Source organism: Thalassophryne amazonica, chromosome 10 (assembly GCF_902500255.1).
Source record: "Thalassophryne amazonica chromosome 10, fThaAma1.1, whole genome shotgun sequence".
Lineage (NCBI taxonomy): Eukaryota > Metazoa > Chordata > Actinopteri > Batrachoidiformes > Batrachoididae > Thalassophryne > Thalassophryne amazonica.
The window spans coordinates 17,025,761-17,053,227 of NC_047112.1; the positions used below are offsets into that span (position 1 = coordinate 17,025,761).

The following is a 27,467-nucleotide window of genomic DNA, read 5'->3' on the forward strand; positions in this document are numbered from 1 at the left end:
AAGCCGGCTCCCCGTCAATGATCCGGGCAGGAGGCGGCGCCGGACCGGGAGCACAGAGGGGTGAGGTGTGGTGAGGCTTGAGTCTGGACACATGAAAAACCGGGTGGATCTGGCAGGACTGAGGATTTTGAGGATCTTGAAGGTCCAATGTACCGGTCCTTCAACTTGGGGGAGTCCACTTGGAGGGGGATGTCCTTCGTGGACAGCCACACCTCCTGCCCGGGGCTGGTAAGCAGGGGCCGGGGATCGCCGGCGGGTCTGCATGGGTCTTCGCTCTCGTCCGGGCCTTCAACAAGGCAGAACGGGCGGAGCGCCACCACCCGACGGCACTTCCGCAGGTGGGCCTGGACCGAGGGCACACCGACCTCTCCCTCCACCACGGGGAACAACGGGGCCTGATACCCCAAACACCACCTCAAATGGGGAGAGGCCGGTGGCAGAAGACACCTGGCTGTTATGCGCATACTTGATCCAGGCCAGATGGGTACTCCAGGCCGTCGGGTGCGCGGATGTGACACAGCGGAGGGTCTGTTCCAGTTCCTGGTTGGCCCGCTCTGCCTGTCCGTTCGTCTGTGGATGGTACCCGGACGAGAGGCTCACGGTGGCCCCCAGTTCCCTGCAGAAGCTCCTCCAGACGTGTGAGGAGAACTGGGGACCACGATCTGAGACGATGTCGGTAGGTATCCCATGCAGACGGACAACATGGTGGACCAGGAGGGCTGCTGTCTCCTGGGGCTGTCGGAAGCTTCGGGAGGGCCACGAAGTGGGCTGCCTTGGAGAATTGGTCCAGTATCGTTGAAGATGGTGGTGTTGCCCTGGGACGGCGGGAGGCCCGTGATGAAATCCAGGCCGATGTGGGGACCAGGGCGATGAGGCACAGGAAGCGGTTGGAGTAGTCCCTTGGGCCTTCCTGTGGTCAGCCTTGCCCCTGCACAGGTGGTGCAGGCCTGGATATACTCCCGGACGTCGGCCTCCATAGACGCCCACCAGAAGCGCTGCCGGACACTGCCACGGTCCTTCACACCCCTGGATGACAGGAGAGCTTGGAACCGTGACAGAAGTCCAAGACTGCAGCTCGGCCTCTGGTGGGACGTATAAACGTTTCTTCGGACCTGTACCTGGGTCCGGGCTCCGTGCCAGGGCCTCCCGGGACGATCTTCTCCACGTCCAGGTGAGGGTGGCCACGATAGTGGACTCCGGCAGGATGGGCTCCGGTGGATCCGACAGTGCCGTTTTTGACCTCCTCTTCGTGTACCCGGGACAAGGCATCCGACCTCTGGTCTTGGTCCCGGGGCGATAGGTGATCCAGAAGTCAAAAACGCCCGAAGAACAGTGACCAGCGGGCTTGCCTGGGGTTCAGCCGCTTGGCGGTCCTGATATACTCCAGGGTTCCGATGGTCAGTGAAAACCGGTGAACGGCACAGACGCTCCCTCCAAACAGGTGTCTCCACTCCTCAAGAGCCTCTTTCACCGCAAGGAGTTCTCGATTGCCGACGTCATAGTTCCGTTCAGCCGGGGTCAACCTGCGTGAAAAGTAGGTACACGGGTGAAGAACCTTATCGGTCTCTCCGCTCTGGGACAGCACAGCTCCTATCCCTGAGTCAGAGGCGTCCACTTCAACCACGAACTGGCGGCTAGGGTCGGGCTGCACCAAAACTGGCGCAGTAGAGAACCGTCGTTTCAACTCCTTGAACGCGGCTTCGCACCGATCCGACCAGGTGAAGGGGACTTTTGGAGAGGTCAGGGCTGTCAGGGGGCTAACTACCTGACTGTAGCCCTTAATGAACCTCCTATAGAAATTAGCGAAGCCGAGGAACTGTTGCAGCTTCCTACGGCTTGTTGGTTGGGGCCAATCTCTCACCGCCGCAACCTTGGCCGGATCAGGGGCAACGGAGTTAGAGGAAATGATAAACCCCAGGAAGGACAAAGACGTGCGGTGAAACTCGCACTTCTCGCCCTTCACAAACAGTCGGTTCTCTAATAACCGCTGCAGGACCTGATGTACATGCTGGACATGGGTCTCAGGATCTGGAGAAAAGATGAGAATATCGTCCAGATATACGAAGACGAATCGGTGCAGGAAGTCCCGCAAGACGTCGTTAACCAACGCTTGGAACGTCGCGGGGGCGTTGGTGAGGCCGAACGGCATGACCAGGTACTCAAAGTGACCTAACGGGGTGTTAAATGCCGTCTTCCATTCGTCTCCCTTCCGGATCCGAAGCAGGTGATACGCATTTCTAAGATCGAGCTTAGTAAAGATTTTGGCTCCATGCAGGGGGGTGAACACGGAATCCAACAATGGCAACGGGTATCGATTGCGAACCGTAATCTCATCAGCCCCCTGTAATCAATGCATGGACGGAGTCCGCCATCTTTCTTGCCCACAAAAAAGAAACCTGCCCCCATCGGGGAGGTGGAGTTCCGGATCAGCCCGGCAGCTAATGAGTCCCGGATGTAGGTCTCCATTGATTCGCGCTCAGGTCGTGAGAGGTTGTACAGCCTGCTGGACGGGAACTCAGCGCCTGGAACCAAATCAATGGCACAATCGTATGGACGGTGCGGGGAAGGGTGAGTGCCAGATCCTTGCTGAAGACGTCAGCAAGATCGTGGTACTCAACCGGCACTGCCGTCAGATTGGGAGGGACTTTTGACCTCCTGGCAGGTTTCGCTCCACTAAACCACCACCCCAGACGGCCAATCAATCCGGGGATTGTGTTTCAACATCCAAGGGAAGCCCAAAATCATGCGGGAGGTAGAAGGAGTTACAAAAAACTCAATCTCCTCCCGATGGTTTCCAGACACCACCAGAGTTACTGGTTGTGTCTTGTGTGTGAGTAAAGGGAGGAGGGTGCCATCTAGTGCCCGAACCTGCAATGGCGAAGGAAGCGCCACCAGAGGGAGCCCTACCTCCCTTGCCCATCTGCTGTCTAGCAAATTCCCTTCTGACCCCGTGTCCACCATTGCTGGGGCTTGAAGGGTTAAATCCCCGCTCAGGATTGTGACTGGGAGTCGTGTGGCAATCTGTGTGTGTCTCAATTGAATGTTTTGACCCCCCCTTAGCCCAGTCTCTAAGGGCGAGTGTTGTCGTTTTGGCCGTTTGGGGCAGTTTTTCTGTATGTGCTCCTTTGAGCTGCAGAGAAAACACTCCCCGCGGCTCAACCTCCTCATTTTGGCCCTGTGCGTTTCCCTAACAACGTCAGCAGGGGGAGCTGTTACCCCACGGAGCGCTGTGGCTGTGGAGCATGGGGAGGGCGGCGCCTTTTCGAACCCGGAAGGGAGAGGGGCGGCGCGTATCCGGTCACGTCCTTCGCCTCGCTCCCGACGGCGTTCCTCCAACCGATTGTCTAACCGTATAACGAGATTGATAAACCCATCTAAATCCCGTGGTTCCTCCTTAGCTACCAGCTGCTCCTTCAGAACCAACGACAGTCCGTTTATGAAGGCGGCTCGGAGCGCAACGTTATTCCAGCCGGACCTCGCAGCCACGATGCGGAAGTTGACTGCATAAGCGGCTGCGCTCTCGCGTCCCTGTCTCATTGACAGCAGCACGGTTGAAGCGGTCTCCTCCTCTGTTAGGGTGATCAAACACTGTTCTGAACTCCCCCACAAACCCAGTGTATGCTGATAACAACCGTGAGTTCTGTTCCCAGAGTGCCGTAGCCAGGCGCGTGCCTTACCCCGAAGCAGAGCAATCACATAAGCTATTTTACTAGCATCTGACGCGTACATGACGGGACGTTGTGCGAAGACGAGCGAACATTGCATGCGAAAGTCCGCGCAACGTCTCCACACAACCTCCGTATGGCTCAGGAGGGGCTTATGTAGCTTCAGGGGATGGTGGGAGGGGTTGTTGAACCACCACTGGAACGTTCATATTCTGCACAGGGTCGGCAGGAGGAGGAGCTGCAGCAGTGCCCTGAGCGCTCGCCGCCACCTGCGCGGAGAGAGCCTCCACCCTGCGGTTCAGGAGGATGTTTTGCTCGGTCATTTGATCCAACCGAGCCGTAAAGGCGGTGAGAATGTGCTGTAGCTCACCAATCACGCCTCCTGCAGACGCCTGCGCTCCCTGCTCTCCCGTTGGTCGTTCAACAGCCGGGTGACGCCCCTCGGAGTCCATGAGCTGGCCGAGATATCCTGTTGTGAAAGTGTAGTGACACGGACCCACAACAGGGGCGCAAATGAACGGTCAATAGATGAGCCAAAGGTAACAATTTAATGTTGTGAAACGTGCACAACGAACATACAGACAATCTCAGAATATAATTACAGTCAAATTACAAAGGTGACGTGTGGGCAGGCTCGAGGATAGAAGACGTCTGTCCTGAGAAGAGCCGGAACCACACGATTTCCGCCCCCACAGAACCTGGTGAATACTGGAGCCGCCAATGTCCCGAATTCCCAGGTGATCACCGTCCCCGACTGTCGGATCTGGTACTGCTGGCGAAGAACAAAGACAGTCAAGTGTGGGTGTGTGTACACCCAGTAACAACAGCGGTGGGAATGCCACCTCCACCTCTCACTCAATATGTTGCAGAGTACCGCAGTGATTCCTCAGGGGAAAAGAGTGCCGTCCTGCACTCACTCAGCCTCCACAGAAAAAGGAACCGGTACTCCTGCAAACACTCACAATATACAGATATATTACAAAAGACACAAACGGCTGAGGATATTACCTCCAATGAAGTATGATATCTCGGCGATGAGGTGGAGATGACGTCTGGTCTTTATGGAGTGTGATGATGAAGAATGTGTGACAGCTGTCAGGAATTAATGAGTGACAGCTGTCACTCCCGGCTGTGTCCGTGGCGGCAGCGCCCTCTCGTGCCTGAAGCCCGCACTTCAGGCAGGGTGCCCTTTGGTGGTGGGCCAGCAGTACATCCTCTTCTGGCGGCCCACACAACAATTTTGTTACATTGTCAAGGAATTAGGCTTGAGTCAAAGAAGTGTCTGGGATAAAATCCATCAGTTTATTGTTAGGTGTTTGCTTTCTGTGCAAAACAGCACAGAACCAAACTTTCCAGTCTGGTGGAGGATGTCGCTGCAGCTGTATTGCAAACCCCAGTCTGAGCGCGGCCTAGTAGGATGAAAAACAAGTCTGCACGCTCTCTGGCTAGGAAGCAATCTGTGTTGAATCTGGTTTAAGATGGACTGCAAACCCCAGTGTGAACGGTGTTGTGGCGCGCAATCTAGAGTTGGCAATTCCTCCAGAGAAGAAAGAGAACAGTCAGCAATCTTTTGAGCTGTCAATCACTCTCTGCATTTTTTATTTATTTATTTATTTTTGTGTGCTGCAGAACATCCAGTGCACCACACAGTCATGACGTACACAAGGATGCTTTCAGTGGGAGAGCGGTAGAAAAGCACGAGCTGTTCATTACAAACACAACCATGAACATATCTCTAATAGAAAATCTTAAAGGTAGCGCTTTAACATTCTCCTGACCCCCCTGAACTCCTCTCTCCAGTCCACTCCTCTCAGTTGTTGTGAGAGTGTCTCCTCACATCCCAGATTTATGGCACCAAGTCACTTTAGATCTACTTCACCTGATTTCCTTGCTAAGACTCAGCTGTTTCTGTCCGTGCACGTTAAGCTGCTCAGCGTTGTCATCCTCACTGCTTTCTGGGTCTGTTGTGTTGACTCGTCTTTGACTTTGGCCCACTAACAATTTAGTGACTGTGGAGTTTGAGAGGTGCTGCAAAGAGGAATGGTCAAAACTGCCCAAAGATAGGTGCGCAAAGTTTATGGCATCAAATTCAAGAAGACCTGAGGCTGTAATTTCGGCCAAAGATGCATCAACAAAGTATTGAGCAAAGAGTGTGAATACTTATGTACACGTGATTTCTTAGTTCTTTATTTCTAAGAAATTTGGAAAAATTTCAAAAAACATTTTTCATGTTGTCATTATGGGGTTCTGTGAGTAGAATTTTGCGGGAAAGAAATGAATTTACTCCATTTTGGAATAGGGCTGTAACATAGCAAAATGTGGAAAAAGTGAAGCGCTAGAAATACCTTCCAGATACACTATAAAAGATAACATAAAAATCAGTTATAATTTTGAGGAGCGATTGAGAGGTTTTGAGTCTGACCCAATAAAAGTAGGTCATGGGTCTCCATCTTTTGCATTCTGAGAAACCAACATTTCTGAAGAATGCATGAGGTTTTGACTTCCTGGGTGCAATGTTGAGAAAGTTTGGCTTCTGGTTGATTTTTTTTTAAATGGTAAATGTCAGTTTATTCAAGAATCAAACATCATGTACTCACTGCACATCTCCGGCCACAGCTTTCATTTCCACAGCAACCGCAGCAGTCGTTATTCTTCAGGCCCAGAAAAACCAGAGCTGGGAAGATCATCTATCACACACACACACACACACACACTGTTTGTTCCTTTTCAGATCACTAAATCACTAAAACAATTTATAAATTGCCTACAAGAGGAAAATAAGCTAATTCCAAATCACTTCCTTTAGCTATGAAAAGTTCCTCAACTAGTCACTCATTAAACTGATTTATATCCTCTTAAACAAACACTTCTTTTACAAATTGTAATAAAAATATTCATCATATACAGTAATGTGCAAAAGTCTTAAACACCATGTTTCTGGAGAAATGTTTTTATTTTTTTTTTCTTTAGTGTACTATATCAGTAAACATTCATATTTGATCAGTTTAAATATTACTTAATAATTATAAAAAAACAGAAAATATCAATAAAGAAATAAATAAAATAAAAAATGATAGAGATTTTATTAAACAAACTAATATATTAAAATAAGATATTTACAGATGAAGGAAAAAACAAACAAACTCTTTGTTTTGCAGCTTTGCTGTCGAGGACATGATTCCATAAAGGCACCCCCCCCCCCCCCCCCCCAAAAAAAAAATAATAATCAGAGTAATTAATCAGTCAACATGATGTTTATTCTCACACATGAATTCAGTTTTAAAATCAAAGGTCACAGGAGGTGTCTGCTTTGATTAAGTAGCTGATATGTAGAAACATCTCATTTTTGCTGTATCAGTTCAATGTATTTATAAAGTGCCAAATCACAAAATAAGTCTTCCCAGTGTGCTTCACGAGGGTGATGTGTAACCTTACCGACCCCACTGAGCGAGCACGTAGGCAACAGCAGTAAGAAATGTTGCTTTACTTCTGTTGTATAACATTTGCTGAGAAGTTGTCTGCTTCAGAAATAAAATGTGCTACTTATTACTGAATTCAAATATCCATCCATCCATTTTCTTCCGCTTTATCCGGAGTCGGGTCACTGGGGCAGCAGCTCAAGCAAAGCCGCCCAGACCTCCCGATCCACACACACCTCCCCCAGCTCCTCCGGGGGAACCCCAAGGCGTTCCCAAGCCAGCCGAGAGATGTAATCCTTCCAGTGTGTCCTGGGTCTTCCCCAGGGCCTCCTCCCAATGGAACGTGAATTCAAATATGTCAATAAAAAAAGGTCATTTGACTATTGTTTCCAAGATATTTTTACATTTTATACCTATAATTATACTGTGCTGATAGAAGAGTTTTGATGATAGATCACGAACGTAGGTCTTTTCATGTTTCTCTGCTTGTTTATACAATATTCCATTTGTCCTTTAAAAATGCTTTAAAAATCAGCGAAAGTGTTCGACCTTCATCTTTAGTAGCACAGTTGTAGTATATCTTAAAAACTAGAGACATGCAATAATTTCAAACATCATTTTCATTCTCAGTGGCCCAACATTAGTAAAGTTTGACTAGATTTATTTTGGAAGCATTTTGGTTGTAGTCCAGTGTAATTAAGGATTTGTTGGACTTAATAAAATGGAAAACATTTTGAATTAAACATCAGGAAAATTTCCTGTGCTGTTAAGAAGAAATAAGAGTAGATGCTGCTTGTCTTTTCCCCCTCTGTGATTAATACGGCCCACAACATGCTCCTTACAGCCAATGTCAGTGTTGGCAGATTGTGACGGACAGTTCTCTAATTCAGTTCTCATGTTCTTACCAGAACCCCAGATCCCAGAATGCCTCCAAAGTAGAAGACTTGTGCGGTGATGTGCTCGGTCGCCACGGGCTGTCCACCAGGGAAGAAGAGCAGGATGTTGCACAGCACACATACAATGGCCAGTGGAATCAAAGTGATCCCAAGACATTTGGCAAAGCTGCCCGAACACATTCTGACTCCAAATGTAAAACTCTTTCAGGTAGCAACTCCTCAAAGCACTTTAAAGATGAAAATATGGAAAACCGGTTGCCCAAAAAGCATCAAGGAACCAGTTTGTGCCACTCTGGATGATATCCCTGTTATGCCTCTTCTGCTTTTGGCTTCTTCAAACCCCTTCAGTCGTCACTGCAGAAAGTCCTCACCTGTCTCGTCTCCGAGTACGGGTGGAGTTATATTTGAGGATTTATGGCCACTTTTTCTTGCCTATGTGATGCCCCGTCCTGACGTTTACAGCAGCCAGCTGTAATATGTTGAGATCACACTCACACATGTGCAAACACACATGCACACGCATGTGTGTTTGCAATGCATTAATGTTAGGCTACGCGCACACACACACAGAGTGATGACCCTGTGGTTAATGATCTACCAGGTGTTGGGTGCACATGGAGACTGAAGGGATAGCAACAGAGCGCCGCTTCACACAGCAGCAGCCGCCTGATCTACTGTCTGAAAAAGGGTTTTCTTTGTTAGAACTCTTTCATCTGATGTGTCACAGCTGTTTAAAAATGCTCAAAGTTAAAACAACAATGAAACAAAATGCGTTCATAAAGTGAAACAAAAAATCCTGACTATAAGTGCTGGACACAGTTATTGGCAACCTTTGATCAATTTACAGCAAATCATCACTTTTACGGTTAGTTTTGCGTTGATATTGCTGGCGTGATATACAGTCAATTTAATTTCAATTTATTTTCATTTATATAGTGCCAAATCACAACAGAGTTGCCTCAAGGCGCTTCATGCAAGTAAGGTCTAACCTTACTAACCCCCAGAGTAACAGTGGTAAGGAAAAACTCCCTCTGAGGAAGAAACCTCAAGCAGACCAGACTCAAAGGGGTGACCGTTTGCTTGGGCCATGCTACAAACATAAATTACAGAACAATTCCCAAAACGAATATACAGGAGGGTCGCCAGCACAAATACAACTCCCATCTCTGGATGGAGCTGCACCTTAAACAGAGAGAAAACACAGAACCAGGCATCAGAAAGACAAGAAATACTGTATAATTTGTCAGCATTAAACAACAAGAAAAACAGGAAATACTAAGGTGATCACTGGCCACTAGCCCTAAACTTCACTAAAAGACACAGAATTTAGGTAAAGTTGATGCCACGGCATGCTCCGTTTCCTAATAAAATTAATTGAAAGAGTAAAAAGCGTAAAACAAGCCGTATGAAAGGGAAAATAAGTGCGTCTTAAGTCTGGACTTGAACGTCTCCACAGAATCTAACTTGTTTTTTTGACGCAGGGAGATCATTCCACAGAACAAGGGCACGATAAGAGAAAGCTCTGTGACCTGCAGACTTTTTATTCACCCTAGGGACACAAAGTAGTCCTGCACCCTGAGAACGTAAAGCCCGGGCTGGTACGTAAGGTTTAATTAGGTCAGCTAGGTAGGGAGGTGCCAGTCCATGAACAATTTTATAGACTAGTAGCAGAACCTTAAAATCTGATCTCACCAGGACAAGAAGCCAGTGAAGGGATGCCAAAATGGGTGAAATGTGGTCAAACTTTCTACTTCATGTCAAAAGAGCTGTGAAAAAGTTTCTGCACCCTTGAGCTTTTACATGTTTGAATTTTTGTTAGAACATCAAAAAACAAAACAAGAAATTCAGTTTTTTTATGTTTAAAATTTCTAAAATGATGCCCTTTAAACTCACAGTGAAAAATAATCTCTACATCATGAATTAAAAGTAATGAAAAATCTGAAAGTCAAAATGATGATGTGAATAAGTAAGTGCACCTTTTAGTATAACAGATGTAAATCATCACTTTTACATCCAGTGTTCTTCAGACGAATCAGGGGATGGATACAGGAACATTTCCAAGACACGGATTATGTTTTGAATTATGTTATTTATGCCAGTTATGAAGAAATACAAACAGTATGGTCCTGTAGGGTAAATCTGTGTGGAGGAGACAGTTCTCAAAAACTCAGGGACCCTGCAAGAAGGCGGCCAGTGAGGGAAGCACCAAGACACCCAAACGACCCTGAAGAAGTTATAGGCTTCTGTGGCTGCAACTGAAGAAACTGTGTATAGTGAAAGTTTAGATATTTGCATCACCGGTTATAGAACATCATGGTGGAGGGGCACAGAGAAGAATTTTCTTAAAAATTTCAGTCACTCCGTTTTTGAGAACTGCTTCCTCCAGACAGATTTACGACAGAGTACCACACTGTTTGTATTTCTTCAAGATTGATAGAAATGAAGTCTAAGACATATTCAGTGACTTAGAACTGTTCACATATCCATCCCCTGACTTGTCTAAAGAAATCTGGCTGTAAAAGTGATGATTTGCTGTAAATTGATCAAAGGGTGCCAATAAATGGTGCACACATTTTATGTTAGTATTTTTTGTTTCACTTTATAAAAGCATTTTGTTTCTTGTTGCTAAATAACTTTGGACATTTTTAAACATATTTTGATTAAACAAAATTGCTTTGTTTGCATTTATTTCTGACCATATTTTTAAATTGTCTACATCAGTTGTAGGGTTACAAACAATTTGGTCCACGTGTATAACAGCAATGCCTCACAATCACACACTGATGTCAGCATGCTGCCATGTAAGTTGGGCAACTGTACACATGAGCAACACTGATCAACGGTGATAGTAATAATAATAATAATAATAATAATAATAATAATAATAATAATAATAAAATGTTCATAATGACAACTGCCAGTCTCTGACTCGTTCTCTTCAAATGTGAAGATTTACTCCTTAACAACAACAAAAATGAAATCAATCATTTCAATACTAAAAAAAAAAGAAACAATTTGATATATCTATGTGAACTTTTAATGATATTTTACAGAGTGAAACATTAAAATGGGTTTAATTATTCAAATAGATTATTTGACCGAACAACTGAAACAGAACAAGTGAAAATTAAAAGTAAAACTGGAACCACAGATTTTGGGGGCTGTCATGTTCATCAATCAGTCCTCTTACTATATTGTTTACAGACATCCTGAAGTGTGGCGGTGATGCTGCGGTTGCCATAGCAGCAGCATTGGCGGTAACAGAGCCATGCAGCACTGCACTTGGTGGAGACGCCTTCTGCTTGTTCTACAATGGAAACACCGGAGAGATTCGTGGAATTAACAGCAGGTGGAGAATCCTCTTTTGCTTCTGTTCCTGCCTCCATCGTAGAGGATACTTCCATGATCTTCTCTCTGTGTCCTCAGTGGCCGTTCACCCCGCACCCAGAACCTCTGGACGTCCTGACAAGTCGTGGTTACAGTGCAGAGAGTTTGATACTTTGAATATGACGGTACCGGGGGCCCCTGCATGCTCGAGTGATACCATGCAACTGTTTGGTAGTGGGAAGGAGGGACTCTGTTTTGTCTGTTTTTTAAGGAACAGACTCATTAAGAAACCATGCAGATGTCATCGTAACATACATTACTGACTCAGCCTTCAAATACATCAATAGCACCTCCAACAGAAACAGTCAAATTACCCGTTTATAAAGTCATCACCCTTCATGGCATCATGTAGCTACAAAAGTTTGCCGCTTCTTGACAGAATCCACTGTTTACTATTCTACGCCTTTCAGCCACCAGGCTAAGCTGGAACTCCTGTCAGGCCAGAAATAGGAGGGAGTATTCAGTGAATACCACTGGGCCTGAAATATTTTTAGGGGAAATACTGGAATCTCTGTTACGTTGTGCTACAAACACCTATTTTCAGGCCCAAATGGTAAATGGACTGCATTTATATAGCGCTTTTCCATCTGCATCAGATGGTCAAAGCGCATTACACAAGGCCCCCACTACACACCGGGAGCAACTAGGGGATTAAGGACCTTGCCTAAGGGCCCTTAGTGATTTTCTGGTCAGACCGGGATTTGAACCGAGGATCCTCTGGTCTCAAGCTCAATGCTTAACCATCACCTCCTCAATATTGGTGACTCCCCCAACTGCTAAAGTCCCATTCCGACATGCACAATTTTTGACCACGACATGACTATGACTATCAATTCATAGCAAGTCTTGGTGTCTGGGAGTCTTGGTCGCTTTTGATAAGACGGTTGAAGATGCTGTCAAGAACTGTTGTGGAAATTCTATAAATCCTCTTGCTGTTCTTGCTTTGACTTTCTGCCATCTTGAAGGCAATCCTGGACATTTTTTGGATGTTTGTGTTAAGTTGTGGTTCTGGACCAGCTGTCATGCTGCTTTTATTCAAAATCGCGAAGCATCGTGCACATTCTTTCATACTTCTAGCCCCATCTTCCAAAGTCTCACTTGAGTCTTGATGGGGTCTTATGCGATCTTACTGGAGTTTTCATGGTGTTATGTTAAATCATAGTGGTTCTTCTGGGCTCAGGCATGATGAATCATCTACAGTCTTGACGTTGTCATAGAGAAGTCTTCTGAAATGATTTTTGAACCCCTGTTTCCACATCCATAATATTAGATCACAACACCACCATGACTATCAAATTGCGACAGGTCCTCTGGATAGTTGTGATGTTCTTGGTGAGCCTTGAACACTCTTGATAATTCCTGATGGCAACAGTTGGAACAGTTGAACTTTTACAAATCCTCTTGCTCTCATCTTGATCGTGCTTTGTTGCCATCTTGAAAGCAATTAGGACATTCTTGAATATTTGTGTCAATTTAAGCAGCAACACTGCAGGACTGCACCACATAGTCTTGATGGGCTTCATCCAGTCTTACTAGAGTCTTGATGATGTCATGCTAAATCATAGTGCTTCTTGGTTCAGTCGCGATCATTCGTCTTCAGCATCATAATAAGTTCATGCTGTCGTGGGTAAATCTTGATTTGGCAGGATGTGGTCAAGCTTCACTATGATAATTCTGACTGTGGATTCCTGGACAGTCCTGGTAAATATTGGGAATGTGGCAATAGGACTTAAAACACCAATAACTCTTTTTATGAAACTCCTGTATGTTTGTGCCTCTCCTCTGAAACCTTCTGCTTTTCTTCTGTGCAAATAACAAACACAAAGTTGAAAAAATACCAGTGAGTTTCATTGCTTCTCTGTTGGAATCACTGAGTGGAATTTCTTTTGCAAACCAGCTAATGCTGTCCGACATTTCCTGTCAAAACAGTGACTCACATTACGTGTTGAGTTGGGTGTCCTATGAGGTAATACGAGTGTGTTTCCTGGTTGTTTCCCCAGCTGTCCCTGCAAGTGCTGCTGAGTCGGGCAGTGGAACTGGTAGAGGTGGGGTTTCCTGTTGCAGAGGTAACGGCTTACCACTGGGCGAAGTCTGTGGCCATCCTGCAAAACCCTGGCAAGGATCTAGGTGGAGACCTGCTGATTGATGGTCATGCACCAAAGCATGGACAAGTTTTCAGAAACCACGCCCTGGCACTGGCACTGAAGGTAAAACCTGGAGTTCAAAGACAAAATTTTAATGCAACAACAGATGGAGGAAAATATACCTTCCTAATGTGACAGAAACAATATAGGACCTCAATGAACCAAATATACTGTCCTGTATCCTCTCACAAGTTGTTTGCTTTTGCTATATGACCTTGCATGAACTCAGAGGTGGGTAATTAACCTAGACCCTATAACAATTCTGGATTGTTTCCTAAACTAAACAATGAGCGTTTCAGGAATGAAAACTACGTTTCTACGGAATATGAGCAAACAGGGACACTCCTGTCTGTGAGAGTCCAGAAGTAGCGTTTGTGTCATCGTTAAGGTATGTCAAGGTGCCATATTAATTAATTATGTACTAAATGACTCTGCTGCCTTGACGTGTCAGGAGCTCAGTCATCAATATCGCAAATAAAGCACGAACGCTGCCAAGCACATACACAACATCCTGAGGAACATAAAACAATGGAACATTGATGAATGGTTTCCATGGCGTCACAGCAGTCATTCCTTAGCGATGATGGCGTGCATCACACGGTACACGCCCTCTGGATCATTTGATCCATCGACAGGACTGATAACGTCACTCACATGTTGATTCTCTTCCAGTTTTAAGGGCTGTTTCATGAAACCTAGATAGCAGATTAAGATGGGCCTGTTCAGTAATCCAGGCTGATTTTAGCAGTGATTTGGTCATTAACAACATGAAATGAACATAAGCAATACATGTTATCATGCAGATTTATTCTGTGCAGCTCAGCTTGACTAATTCTGCTCTCTCTCATACTGGTTCAGTCAGCTGTCACTCAAAATAACTCCAGCGCGTGTGATTTTTATTTATTTTTTCTTTCATCCTCCTGGTTTTTTTTTGCTTTATTTAAGTCACATTAAAATACCACAAAAAATGTATTGCGACACTTACTGTTTTATCATTGTGAACATTATATTTTACCATTTTATTCATAATTAACACTTACTAGGGTGTTCCCTGGAGGATAGCATGACTTTGCTGATACTCTGTAGCTGATAATGAAAGGTGGGCTGATAATGTCATTATCTGCCCACTGCTTTGGTACGCTCTGGAACTGAGTACTTTTGTTTAATGCAGTGGTATTGTTGTACTCATCTAGCGTAGTGCAGATTGTGGCTGTACCCTGTTTAAGAGCAGTAGCATTAGTACCCAACACATCTGACTTTGGTAAAGCCTGTGTCATGCTCATGTTCCTGTATCGCGAGTTAGCTTGCTAACGTCTCGTTAAGATGTCTTGTAAATCACTGCAGTGCCATTATCTGGGTGCAAAACTGAGTTTTAACATTTAGTATATAGTATATATGTTTATTTGAAATGGGACAATGCATATTAATGAACATTGTTACATGTAAATATGCCGAATTATAGCAGGATGCTAATTTCCATCCGTAGTCCCAGTAACATAGAAACAGACTAAGAACACACAACATACCAAAATAAATTAATCATGACAGAAAAACAATTAAAACAGAATATATATACAAATATGTAGTTAATAAGCAGCCGACAGGTGGAGGAACCAAAAGAGTTTTATGATAGGTGTTGAGGTGCAAAAGTACTGTATTAAAGTGACAAATGCTACGTGCAAAGTGCTTCAGTGCCTGGTTGTAATTGCACATTACAGTACTAGGTTGTATTGCACGTTGCCCAATATACTCATTTGCACATGCACAAGTGTAAATATTGCACAGGGTGTCATACACAAGTTTATTGTGTAAAGACTACTATACATATAACTGAAAAAGAAACTTGAATGGTGACTCCACAGTTTAATTGTTTTTTAGGCCACAGATGGTTGTCTAAAATTTAAAAGTGTTTATTTCTAAATGGTAAAAGGACTGCATTTATATAGCGCTTTTCCATCTGCATCAGATGCTCAAAGCGCTTTACAATGATGCCTCGCATTCACCCATTCACACAAACACACTCACACACCGATGTCAGGGTGCAGCCTTGCAAGGCGTTCACTACACACCGGGAGCAACTAGGGGATTAAGGCTGGGGTTTGAATCAAGGATTCTCTGGTCTCAAGCCCAATACTTAACCACTAGACCATCACCTCCCACTAACTCACTAACATTTAGAAAATATAAGAGAAAAACTACTAAACATTTCATATTTACACAGAAATACAGCTGTCTTGGGAGCGTATTCTACCTTATGGGATTTTTTTTTTCGGCGTCCAACCAACATACGTCATGCTGTCATCACACCGCTTTCACTCGGATTGGTCATCACTGTGTCGCATCACTGGATGTTCTTCGCGTGAGGAGTCATAGTCGATATGGTTTATATATGATTGTGTGGTGTAAGTGAGAATAACAATAATAACATGATTTCATTCTGAGCCCGAATGATGGACAGATGGCGGACAAACCATAGCGCCTTCCAAAATCATGTTATTGTATAATTATTATTCATATGAGAGTCATTGTTATTGATAGGTTTGATGACTAGCGTGTTAAGTTTAATGGAATTGGTGGATCATGTTATCAGTTTATTTAAATCATACTAGAGCCATGGAAATAATTGTACAATTTATGAAAGTGTGTGTACATCTACATCTGGCTACATCCAGGTTGTTGCCACTAATAAGCTCCTCCAGTGATTATAAATAAGTCCGGTGTGGTTGGCTCTGTCTCCTGTCGACTCCAACAAACACGTACTGTTAGATCTAATCTACCTTATCAAGCAGGTACCTACTTCATTCCCGTATACTGCATTTATGGTATGCATGCAGTTCACAAAATATGGGACTAATGAATTAGAGGGAAATAGAAGTCGTGCTATTTGAAAAATATTGTGAATGGAAATCTTTGATTCTCAGTCTACAAAATATTCTTGTACTTGTTTACTGTAAGAACTTATTTATACGGCGCCAAATCACAACATAAGTCACCCTGCTGATTCCAGATCTGTTTATTCTAATCAAGGATTTCCTTATGCGGTAAGTCGAAAGATTTCTGCATAAAAATATTATCACAGGGAATAACCCTTTGTATGCTGGTACTGATTGGGATCTAGATGAGGAGTCAAAGAATGAACTGAATGATAATTTGAATAACATATGTTGGTATTGGTTGTGTGTTAATAGGAGCTTTGGTGAATGTGGCAAACCAGCGTTTTACCAAGGCAGAGTGACCCAGGCCATCGTTGATGTCATCGGAAAATGTGGAGGAGTCATGAACCTGGATGACCTCAGCAGCCATGACAGTGAGGTCATTACCCCCATAAGTACACAGTATAAGGTGAGGCAGACATCTCTGATGGTTTATTATGGAATAGCACAGTGCTGCATATGGTCAGCACAGTGACTGACTTCGCTGTTTGTTCAGGGTGTACGTCTGTGGGAGCCTCCTCCAAACACTCAGAGATTGGCTGCCCTGCTGCTGCTTAACATCCTGCAGAATTTTCCTCTCAAAGGTAATCTCAGGAAGTAGACAGGTCCACACGAGGCCTCATTCTTAAAGATGTAACGTGAATAGAGGAGAACAGATTTTTATTGTCTTTGTAAAGCAATGCCAGGCAATATCATACTGTGAAAGGCAGTTCAGCATGTCTTCTGGTGGTGATATATACAAAAAAATACAGGATAATAATCATAATAATAATCAACATATACAAGATAGCATGAGCAGCATAATATGTATGAGTGACTAAAGACTGACCAGGATTGATGTGAATGAATGAATTGTATTTGTCACACATACTTAACAAAAAATCTCTCATAAAACAAAAACAAAACCAAAACCAAACAAAAAACTCGTAGGCAGTTTCCCAGTTTTGCGCGGCTGAAAGGATGTAGGCAGAAGCAAAAGCTTATAAACATCCACCCCTTTTACCATTTGCTATATATATATAATGCGTTATATGTTATTGCATTTATAGAGTCTTGGGGATGGGGTGGGGGCATTAATCCTGGGAGTTATTGGACTTTGTGTGGGGGGGCATCATTCCGGGAGTATCGGTTTAGGGGAGGACAGGGAGGTGAGGGAGTGATGCATTTGATGGTCTGTGGAAAGAAGCTGTGATTGAGTCTATTTGACCTTGTTTTCATTGTCTGATAACTGTTCCCGGAGGGGAGGGGGGAGAACAGGTGGTGTCCAGGATGAGTGAGACCCTTTATGATGTTCCTGGCCTTCTTTTGGAGTCGGCTACTTTAGATGTCTCTGGGGGGAAAGGGGGGTGGGTAGTGTTGTCCTGATGATTCTCTTTGCCACCCTCATCACCTGCTGTAGGTCCTTCCTGTCCTCTGCAGTGCAGCTGGTGAACTACACTGTCCAGCAGTAGGTCAGGAGACCCTCTATGGCTGTCTGGTAAAAGTTAATCAGCAGGTGATGAGGGATATGAGCCTGCTTTAACTTCCTGAGGAAGTAAAGTCTCTGTTGAGCCTTCCTCCTCTGATAGGAGGTGTTAACAGACCAGGTGAGGTAGACTGAGATGTGTTCTCCAAGGACTTGAAGCTCTCTACCCTCTCATATCCTCTCCGTTGATGCAGCGGGCAGAGTGTGTGGTGTGTTTAGACTTTCTGAAAAGCCACAATCAGTTCCTTGGTTTTTGTACTGTTCAAATCTAGGTTATTATTATGATTGTAGGAAGGAAGGAAGGAAGGAAGCCTTCTTAAAGGGATCTTGCATTACCAAACCAAATAATGTTTTTCATATTTATCTCCTCCAAAGAAGTTGTCCTTGCCCTTCAATTTTATTTTTGTTGGTCTATTAGGGGGATTATTTGAAAGTAACCTGCGATTGTAAAGGATAGAACTGGGTATTAACCCCCGTTGCCTGACGTGTGCCGGATGCTACGGCGTCAAAACGCCGCTTTATTTGGCGGATTTAGCAGCGTTTTATCCGCGTATTTGCGGCTAGTACGGCGCTCAAAACGCCGGCGAAATGCTCCGCCCCTTTCCACCGCGAAAACAGCCGGAACTACCGCGAACTTCGGTCTATGTACTACCCGCCGACAAAACCGTCTATGTGTAACCTGGGCTTAAGTCAGCCATTTGTCAGAACAGCAGTTGAAAAAGTTGAGTCTAGCCTGAAATGCAAAAGGGTGTATCCAGGTAAAGTGAAAACTGTTTATTAATATTTTTTAATGTTTGCAGCATGATGCTATTCTGACGCTTACCTTAGCTTTCTTCTGTTTTGACGATGTTACTTATTACTAGGATATTGTCAATGAAGGGCTCATTCCTGTTGTCAGTGGGACAGAAGTTGTTCTATTTAATACAGTTTATTTACATAACACCAAATCACCACATAAGTCACCCCATGGTGCTTCACAAAGGTAAACTCTAACCTTACCCACCCCTTGAGCAAGCACATTTGCAACAGTGGTAAAGAAAGACTCCCTCAGTCAGTTTGATTGTATGAAGAAATCTCAAGCAAACCAGACTCAGAGAGGGGACCACCTTTCTATGACAAGTAACAAATCAAACAATATAGACCTGGGTTTGATTCCTGATCAAGATACCTGTCTGTATTTTTGGCCACCCAGCTATAAATGGGTACCAACCAGCCTTGAAGAGGTAACCAACAATGTCCTAGCATCCATCCAGGGGTCGTTGTTGATGTTCATCTACATCTACACTGTGGAATCCAGAGATGAGTACCAGCACCAGTGGGCCTCAGTGCCCAAGTAGGACTTCCTTTTTCTACTACTCTGTAATGTACGGCTACAAATTATCACTGTAGAACTTTATTCTGCTTTACAACAGGACAGACACATGTGATTAGCTTTTTTTTTTTTTTTTTTTTGGCTCCAGGCTGAAAACATTTATTTCTACTGTAAAGTTGAACATTTTAACATGGGGTCTGTAGGGAGTGACTCACTTTTGGAGCCAGCGTCAAGTGTCCATTTGAGGAACTGCAAGATTTAGTACGTCTATGTTGGCTTCATTTTTCAACATTCAAAGGTTACTGCTTGTGATCATCACAAAAAAAAAAAAAAATTATATGTTGTGCATGACCCATTTTCTCTGAAGGCAAATTTAAATTAAATAAATCCTACAATTAAAAAAAAACTTTTTTTTTTTGCATAATATCTTAGTGCGTGTTGTAGCTCTGGGCCATAACAGCTCTGACTACATCCATGTGTTGGTGGAGGGAGTCCGTTTGACGTTGTCGGACACTTTCCGTATCCTGGGTGACTCAGACCATATGACCGTCCCTGTGGACACCTGAACAAGGACTACAGTCAGCAGTGGGCTCAGCTCATCAGTATGGACAGGTTTGTGTCTGTGTGTCTTTGTACCTGTGTGTACCAGTCGCGCTCTGTTGACTTTAGATAGGACTGTAGACTTACTTCCCCAGACTTTAGTGCCCCTCCCTTGATGACCTGGTTGGGGGATAATTTGGCATTAGCCTCTATTTGCTCATCATTATTGTTGACTTTGCCCTTTAGGTCTTTATCAGCTGTTAAACAGAAACAGGCTATAAAAATGACAAAGCTACATGCTGATTCTCAGCATCGACACGGATACAAACATGTTCTTCCCATCCTCCCGCTGCGGATGCTGCTTTATAAAAATATGTATTACACCGTGGACACTTCACGTCTCAGCACATTGCTAACTATTGATATAAGTAAAGCAAATTGTTGGGAGGCAAAAAAAGAAGCTTGCGGTGACCTTGATCTTTGACCTTCTCATAACAGCAATCAATAAGGTACTTCAAGTTGCACTTTGTATTGTGCAGAGGAAGTTTGCTAACAAATATCTTTCCAGAAAAAAGGTATTGTGAAGTAACTCGTGGTTTAAAAAAATTGCTTTCAGTGAAAAATGTCAAAATTAGTGGATATGTTGGAGTTGTGCTCCCGAACATACAGTGCAAAGAACATTTTGTAAGGTCACATCCAAGTCCAACACACCACGAACACTTGCTTGGGGCCATGGATGGCAACCACCCAGGCAGAAAACCAGTCCATCCCCACTAGACCTGTTCAAAATGTCAAATGTTACAAAATCTTTTGGGCCATATGTTGTTCTTGTTCCACTAATAAAATAAAAGATCTGTGTCAAATTTTATTGTAATCAGACATTGTTTAGGAGTCCCCCACAAAGCAACAGTTTTCCCCAAACAAGCAATGTAGGAATCCAGTAATTCCAGTAATGTTCTCCTCTGGGTATCCAATCAACCACCACTTTTTGTGATTAGAAGCCATCACCTGTATCTGTAAAAGAAAAATAATGGCATCAGAGTCTTCTCCCGTTAGGGTGACGCTGCCTTGCCAGCGGAAGCAGAGGAAAATGTATCACTCTGGGGGACCTCTAAATCTTCTCTGGTTGAGTTCAAATTTGGTCTGCACCTATAAAACCCTAAGTGGAACAAAAACATGTGACCCGAAGTCTCTAACAACTTTTATTTTTCACTATATAACATGAACAGCCCTAATCCCCACCTCTCAAAAGTAACCGTCAATCCTTGGCAGCCAGTTGAAACATGCTTGTCCCCTTGGTCTTCTCCAGCCACTGGGATCCTCAACACTGAGGCACCTGTGTTCTGGATCATGCACAGATAAATGCACTGTTTGGCCAAAATGCTGGTGCTGATATGATACCTCTCATTTAAGTCTTATTATTATTACTGGTTGAACTAATGTGGGTATACTTTGGTATCATGTTATGGAGTTACACGTGTTTATATGTCAAAGAATCCAATGGATGTCAACCTTGTTTGATCGGTACTTTGGAGACCAAGCATTCATCACGGTCAAAACTGTTCCATTTAATAAATCCTTTTAACTCAACCAACACTCTGCATCACCTTTTACCAAAATTGGAGCAACTGTAACTTTTGACCCCTGTACAAACTGAAATTGACCTTTGTCAGTCACCATGTTTACTGTTTTTAACCCATAACTCCATCACATTCCGTCATAGATAGTCCAAACTATACCTTTTTGGAGTTTTATGATCAGACAAATAATGTGGTATAGTTTTCAATATGATTGGAGCAGTTTTAAATTTTTACCCCCATGTAAACCTATTCTGGCTATAGCTGCCACTGTGGAATGGCCACCATACATTTTGTACAAGCCATGGTTTACTGAGCCTGGATTGTTAGGGTTGTTTAACCCCTTTAAGTTGTATCGATTAGGTCTAAATTGACTTTACCTACTTCAATGTTGCCATTGTGATGTCATTGGCTTTGATGTCTGGACTTTATTTGTGCTGCTCTTGTGATCTGTGTATGAATATAAATTGATTTATGCTTTTATTATGCTTAAATATGTATTTTTAATTATGTACAAATGTCCATTAATGATATTTTTTTCAACACAGATTACATATTTGATTGTAGGGCCCTGGAGGGGGTGGAGCCTGGTCTGATAAGAGGAAGTGGCACAGTTTATTTCTGACTGACAGTCAAGGGAACGCCTGTTATTTTGTCAACAGCCTCTACATGGGCTTTGGAACCAGGCTGGTTCCTAAAGACTGTGGATTCTCACTGCAGGTCAGAGAGACAGAAGTCACTGAAAATATAAAGACAAACAGCTGGTACGACTGAAACACGATCCACAGAAGTCGTTTCTGAATGTAACACTGAATTCCACGGCACCGACAGTGGCAGTGAAACCTACTGACTTTGTGCCATCCTTTCATCATGGACTCATGCTTTCTAAAAAAATTTAAATTTTCTCATGCCTAAAATTTGAGAGACTGTTTAGTACCCTCCACACAAGCGTCACAAAGGATGAGAAGATGTTTTTCTAAGGCTTTTGTGAAGATACTGCTCACTCAAATTCAGAAATATTTAGCTTCATGATGTAAACAAGCAAAGACGTGACAGCAGACATTTGTTCATGTTTGTGTGACTTTTATGTGTTAGCTTAAATTTATTTGTCAGTTATGTCACAAGACATCAAGTGAAAATGGGCTTTAAATCATGTACTTGTGTCATGTTAGCATAGGCTAGGCCAATTCATCCATCCATCCATCCATCCATCTTCCACCGCTTAGTCCAATTAAGAGTCGTGGGGGGCTGGAGCCTATCCCAGCAGATATAGGGTGTGAGGCGGGGTACACCCAGGACAGGACGCCAGTCTGTCGCAGGGCCTCAAACAAACAAATACAGACACACCCACACTCACACCTAAGGACAATTTAAAGATTCCAATCCACCTAACCCGCATGTCTTTGGAGGTGGGAGGAAACCGGAGCACCTGGAGGAAACCCACGCAAACACGGGGAGAACATGCAAACTCCACACAGAAAGGCCTAGGCCAATTCATTCAATTTATTTATAGAAAGCTAAATCATAACACATAAGCGACAGTAATAAGGTGCTTTTTTATTTTACAGGAAGAAACCTCAAGCAGAACAGAGCCAGCGGGGTGGCCATCAGCTATGGCTGTAAATAGAAGGCACAATACTCACAGTATGACAGAACACGCAGCAACAAAAGATGCTGTAACTAACCAACCACACGAGTTGTTATTTGCAATGATGGGATAATCAAGAATTATTAACTGAGCGCAAGGTCTGTATGGGAAAATATAAAAAAAAGACAGAGGTCTGACATTCCTGTACAGACTGAGCAAGTGAGGTTAATAATTCATTTTAATGTGTATGTGTGTGTGTGTGTGCGTGAGTGTACCTTCGATCACGGAGAAACTGGGAAGAGCTGACGTTTGCTGTTTGGTATACCAAAATGGACTGCTGACAGGACTAATATTTTTGTAGAAACTACAGGTATTACGTAACAACAGTAAACAATGGACGTTGATAATTACATTCTGGACTCCCACGCCACTCCAAATCATTATAGAAACTTTGCATAATTTATTACCACCCTCAAAAAACATCAGCTACGTATTTTAGAAACATGGATCCCCACGGAGAAGGCACTAGTTCTCTGTAAACCCTAGAAATGGCTATGTGTGAAAATCCCAGTAGATCAGCAGTTTCTGAAATACTCAGACCAACCCATCTGGCACCAACAACCTTGCCATGTTCAAAGTCACTTAAATCCGCTTTCTTCCCCATTTTGATGTTAGCCGTCTTCACTACGTCTCAACGCCTAAATGCACTGAGTTGCTGCCATGTGATTGGCTGATTAGCTGTTTGTCAAGCAATTGAACAGGTGTACCTAATAAACTGGCCGGTGAGTGTATAGTAACAAATGAAAGGAAGTTGAATACAGAAACCTTGAAATATCTTGGCTTTATACTGTCTGCAATGAAATAGATGATCACTGCCTTTTTTTTTTTTTTTTTTTTTTTTTTTGCATTTTCCATGTTCTCCCAACTTTTTCTGATCATTTTATTTTAGAGTTAGTGTCATGATGATGATGAAACGGTTGTTTTTTTAATTTGCTCTGTACTGGACAAACATGCAAATTTTTCCTCGGTGAAAGTGCATAATCCTGCTCCGTTCACATAACAACCTGCAAGACACACAATAAACAAAGCGCGTTCAGAGTTTCATAGTTTATTATGATGATTTGCAAATTTAATTCACAAGAACAGGACAGAGTGTGACCTTTTACTTTTATTTGTTTTGGCAGGAAGTGCTGTATGGAAATGCTGCAAAATAAAGTCAACAATGTTGTCATGCACCTATGAAAAAGTGCTTCATTCTCAGAATCGTGGCACCAACTTTTCTCTTTGTTGTAACCATGCCAAGTGTACTGCTGGCGGTAAACGGCCATACTACACCATAATGTCCACCCTCGTCACCGAATCTGGCGCCAGAAACCAAAAACCATGACTCCTTGCTGCTCTGGGTGTAATGGGCGCTTTCATGCAACCGCAGGCGCACGTCCAGGTGCGCAGTTATTACGAGATGCAGATCCACATAGAAGAAGATCCCACAGCCTTTTAAACTGTGTTTCTGTATTCAGGTGCTGTTGAACATGCTGGAGTTTGTTATGAATCCTCAACAGGCTCTGGATGCACCAAGAGTCTACGTCAGCTACATGTCAGCAACATGTCAGCTACATGTCAGCTACTCACATTCCAGCATCACTTGAATTTATTTGTATTTAAACTTTATTGTAATTTTCTTACCTGTCAGTCAAATTGTGTACTTCCTGATGCGAAAGCAATTGCCTGTTGCTAGGCAACAGTAACTGCGGCAACACATCAACCAAGTAAAAACTCAACAACCACAAATTTCTTTGTTTTATGTGTTGTGTGTGAAAGTGCATTTCAGAAAATTCACTTTTTATCTATATAGACATTTAATTTCACCAAATTTAGTGTGCAGTTAACATTACGATTAATTTGATAAAGTTACTTATTTTCCAATAGTACAGTTATTTTGTTTAAATATCAAACATTTCAACAATTTTAAATGTACAAAGGTAATCTTTAGAGTTCATGCCTCCACCAGATCTCACAGCATTCCAGCTTAAAAATGTTAAAGAACATCTTTTAACATTTCCCACTTTCATCCCTATATGCAATGATGCATCCTGGTTCATACAAGAACAAAAATGTACATGTACTTTTTTAAGTTGAGTGTCAGATTTACATTATTGCTGATATTTTTTTGTCTCAGTCATGTACATTAACTTTTGTCTGAACCATGTTGTGATTGACAGCCTGTTTTTCTGACAGCTGACGAGTGGTTGGTTAATCTCGAGGAGGGGCTGGACCAGGATATAGCTGATGAGCTGCACCAAGAGACACTGTGTGGGATGGTTATATATTTTTAAAAATTACAAATTTATCCAATGAAGGAAGCTGAAATTTGCCAGGCGGCAGTCAAGAGTTGAACGATGTTAGGGTGGTACATACTATCTCACTAGGCAATGAGTGTTGGGGAGTAGTTGGAGACACAAATTAGTGACAAACCATGCAAAATAGCAGCAATTTTCACTTGAAATCACACTAAAATAATGACACTTTTGCGCATAAAGTGCTCAGGATGGTCGTGGGCTGCTATTATGCTGCTATTATGTGAATAGAAGATGTGGAAATTCCCCCAACTGTAGGCACGGAAAGCAAAGCACTGTAAATAGTGATAAAATAAATAAATAATAACAATATAAAAGCTTAGTGTGGTTCCACAAAGGAGAATAAAGAAAAGTCCAGGATCATTTGGAAGCGCTCCTTGACACGCTGGCGACGCATCACAAAGAAGCAAAAATGTTAAGAAGAAGAAGGGGCCTTTATTGTTATTGTTCATACACACATACAACGGAATCTGCCCTCTGCATTTAATCCCTCCAAATTACGGCTAGACACAATCCAACAAATAGGAACAGTGGGCAGATCTTCTGGAAGCGCTCCTCCATGAACACGGGCTCTGAGATCCTCTGGAACCATTCCTCAAAGCGCATGGATTCCGAGATCCTCTGGAAGTCAAAAATAAAAGATTATTTAAATCAGTTTAAAAATAGATTCAGCATTGTTGCAATCACAGAATCTTGGCTTAAAGATGACCTCATGGTTGATGTTCAAATGGAGGGATATGAGCTGTATTTTGTAAACAGAAGAGATAAAAAAAGGCGGAGGTATTGCTTTGTACACAAAAACAGATCTGACATGTACAATTGTAGAAGAAATGACAATTATAGATGATGTCATAGAAAACAATTTCTATGTGGAAACAGTGGAAATTGTACATGAAACATCTAAGAATATTCTAATCAGTTGTATATACAGAGCACCAGACTCTTGCGTTGTGAAATTTACAGATAAAATAATAGAATTATTCCATCAAATCAAAAACAAAATGCTTTTTATGTGTGGAGACTTTAACATTAATATAGAAAGCTCCAGTTGCCAAAGAACAAGTGATTTTGTGAATTCAATGTATAGTTTGGATTTATTCCCCTTGATAACAAAACCAACCAGAATTACATCGCAAAGTGCAACTGTAATTGACAATATATTCACAAATAGATGAAATTATTAAGAATGGGATCTTGATGACAGATCTTAGTGATCATTTACCAGTTTTTTTCAATATTTAAATACAAAAATTGGTACAAGAAAAAAAATTGTTATAAATTTTAAAAGAGATAAGTCAGTAAAAGCCTTAGAGGCATTAAATTATGACCTTAAAAATCAAAATTGGGAAGAAGTTTATATCGGCGACGTTAATGTAGCATATAATTCATTCACGAAAATACTGATGAAATCATATAATAAAAACTGTAAATTAATAAAAATTAGTAAGAAAAGAGTAAATAAACCATGGCTGACTAAGGGAATAAAAAATGCTTGTGTAAAGAAAAACTATTTATATAGATGCTTTTTAAAAATGCAAACAAAGGAAACAGAACACAGATACAAAAAATATAAAAATAAACTATTGACAATAATTAGGAAACAAAAAAAAAGATTATTATGGTGAACAATTAAATAAGAGTAAAGATAATATAAAGGCAACATGGGGAATTATAAATAGTGTGATTAAAAGTGATGGAGCGAAATCAACTTTTCCAAATTACTTTGTCAAGGAAAATAAAGAGATATATGACATAAAAGAAGTTGCAAATGAGTTTAATGATTATTTTTCAAATGTGGGATCAAGTCTGGTGGGAAATAAACTAATAGTAGAAGATAAATTAAATACACTTGTAAATACGGTCAATAGTATTTTCCTTGACAATGTGTAACAAGATGAAATAAGAAATATTGTAAAAAACTGTGTAAGCAAAAGATCAACTGACTATGAAGATTTAGACATGATGACTGTAAAAAGTATAATTGAAACTGTTACTGAACCATTCACTTACATTTGTAATCTGTCTCTGTCAACAGGAATTTTCCCAGACGAAATGAAAATTGCCAGGTAATCCCATTATATAAAAATGGAGACAAACATAATTTTTCAAATTACAGGCCAGTGTCATTGCTTCCACAGTTGTCTAAAATTATGGAAAAAGTTTTTGTGACAAGGTTGGACAAAT

At 42.5% G+C, this 27,467-nt stretch overlaps 2 protein-coding genes across 2 annotated transcripts in view; one reads left to right on the plus strand and one right to left on the minus strand.

Annotated features, from left to right (window-relative positions):
• Positions 1–8,248, minus strand: part of tm4sf4 (transmembrane 4 L six family member 4) — a 37,591-nt gene extending 29,343 nt beyond the window's left edge. The window contains exons 1-2 of the mRNA XM_034179485.1: positions 7,990–8,248; positions 6,263–6,352 (exon numbers count right to left, since the gene is read on the minus strand). Of these exons, the coding sequence (XP_034035376.1) occupies positions 6,263–6,352; positions 7,990–8,160 (261 nt within the window). The 5' untranslated portion in view covers positions 8,161–8,248. The remainder of the gene's footprint in view (positions 1–6,262; positions 6,353–7,989) is intronic.
• Positions 8,249–8,594: 346 nt separating this feature from the next.
• LOC117519452 (glutathione hydrolase-like YwrD proenzyme) overlaps positions 8,595–27,467 on the plus strand; it is a 33,856-nt gene continuing 14,983 nt past the window's right edge. Inside the window, 16 exon segments of the mRNA XM_034180797.1 lie at positions 8,595–8,656; positions 11,162–11,329; positions 11,407–11,431; positions 11,434–11,470; positions 11,473–11,564; positions 13,368–13,574; positions 16,539–16,552; positions 16,700–16,853; positions 16,941–17,028; positions 19,666–19,782; positions 19,785–19,833; positions 21,906–21,958; positions 21,961–22,058; positions 24,188–24,370; positions 24,447–24,534; positions 25,165–25,247. Of these exon segments, the coding sequence (XP_034036688.1) occupies positions 8,595–8,656; positions 11,162–11,329; positions 11,407–11,431; positions 11,434–11,470; positions 11,473–11,564; positions 13,368–13,574; positions 16,539–16,552; positions 16,700–16,853; positions 16,941–17,028; positions 19,666–19,782; positions 19,785–19,833; positions 21,906–21,958; positions 21,961–22,058; positions 24,188–24,370; positions 24,447–24,534; positions 25,165–25,247 (1,518 nt within the window).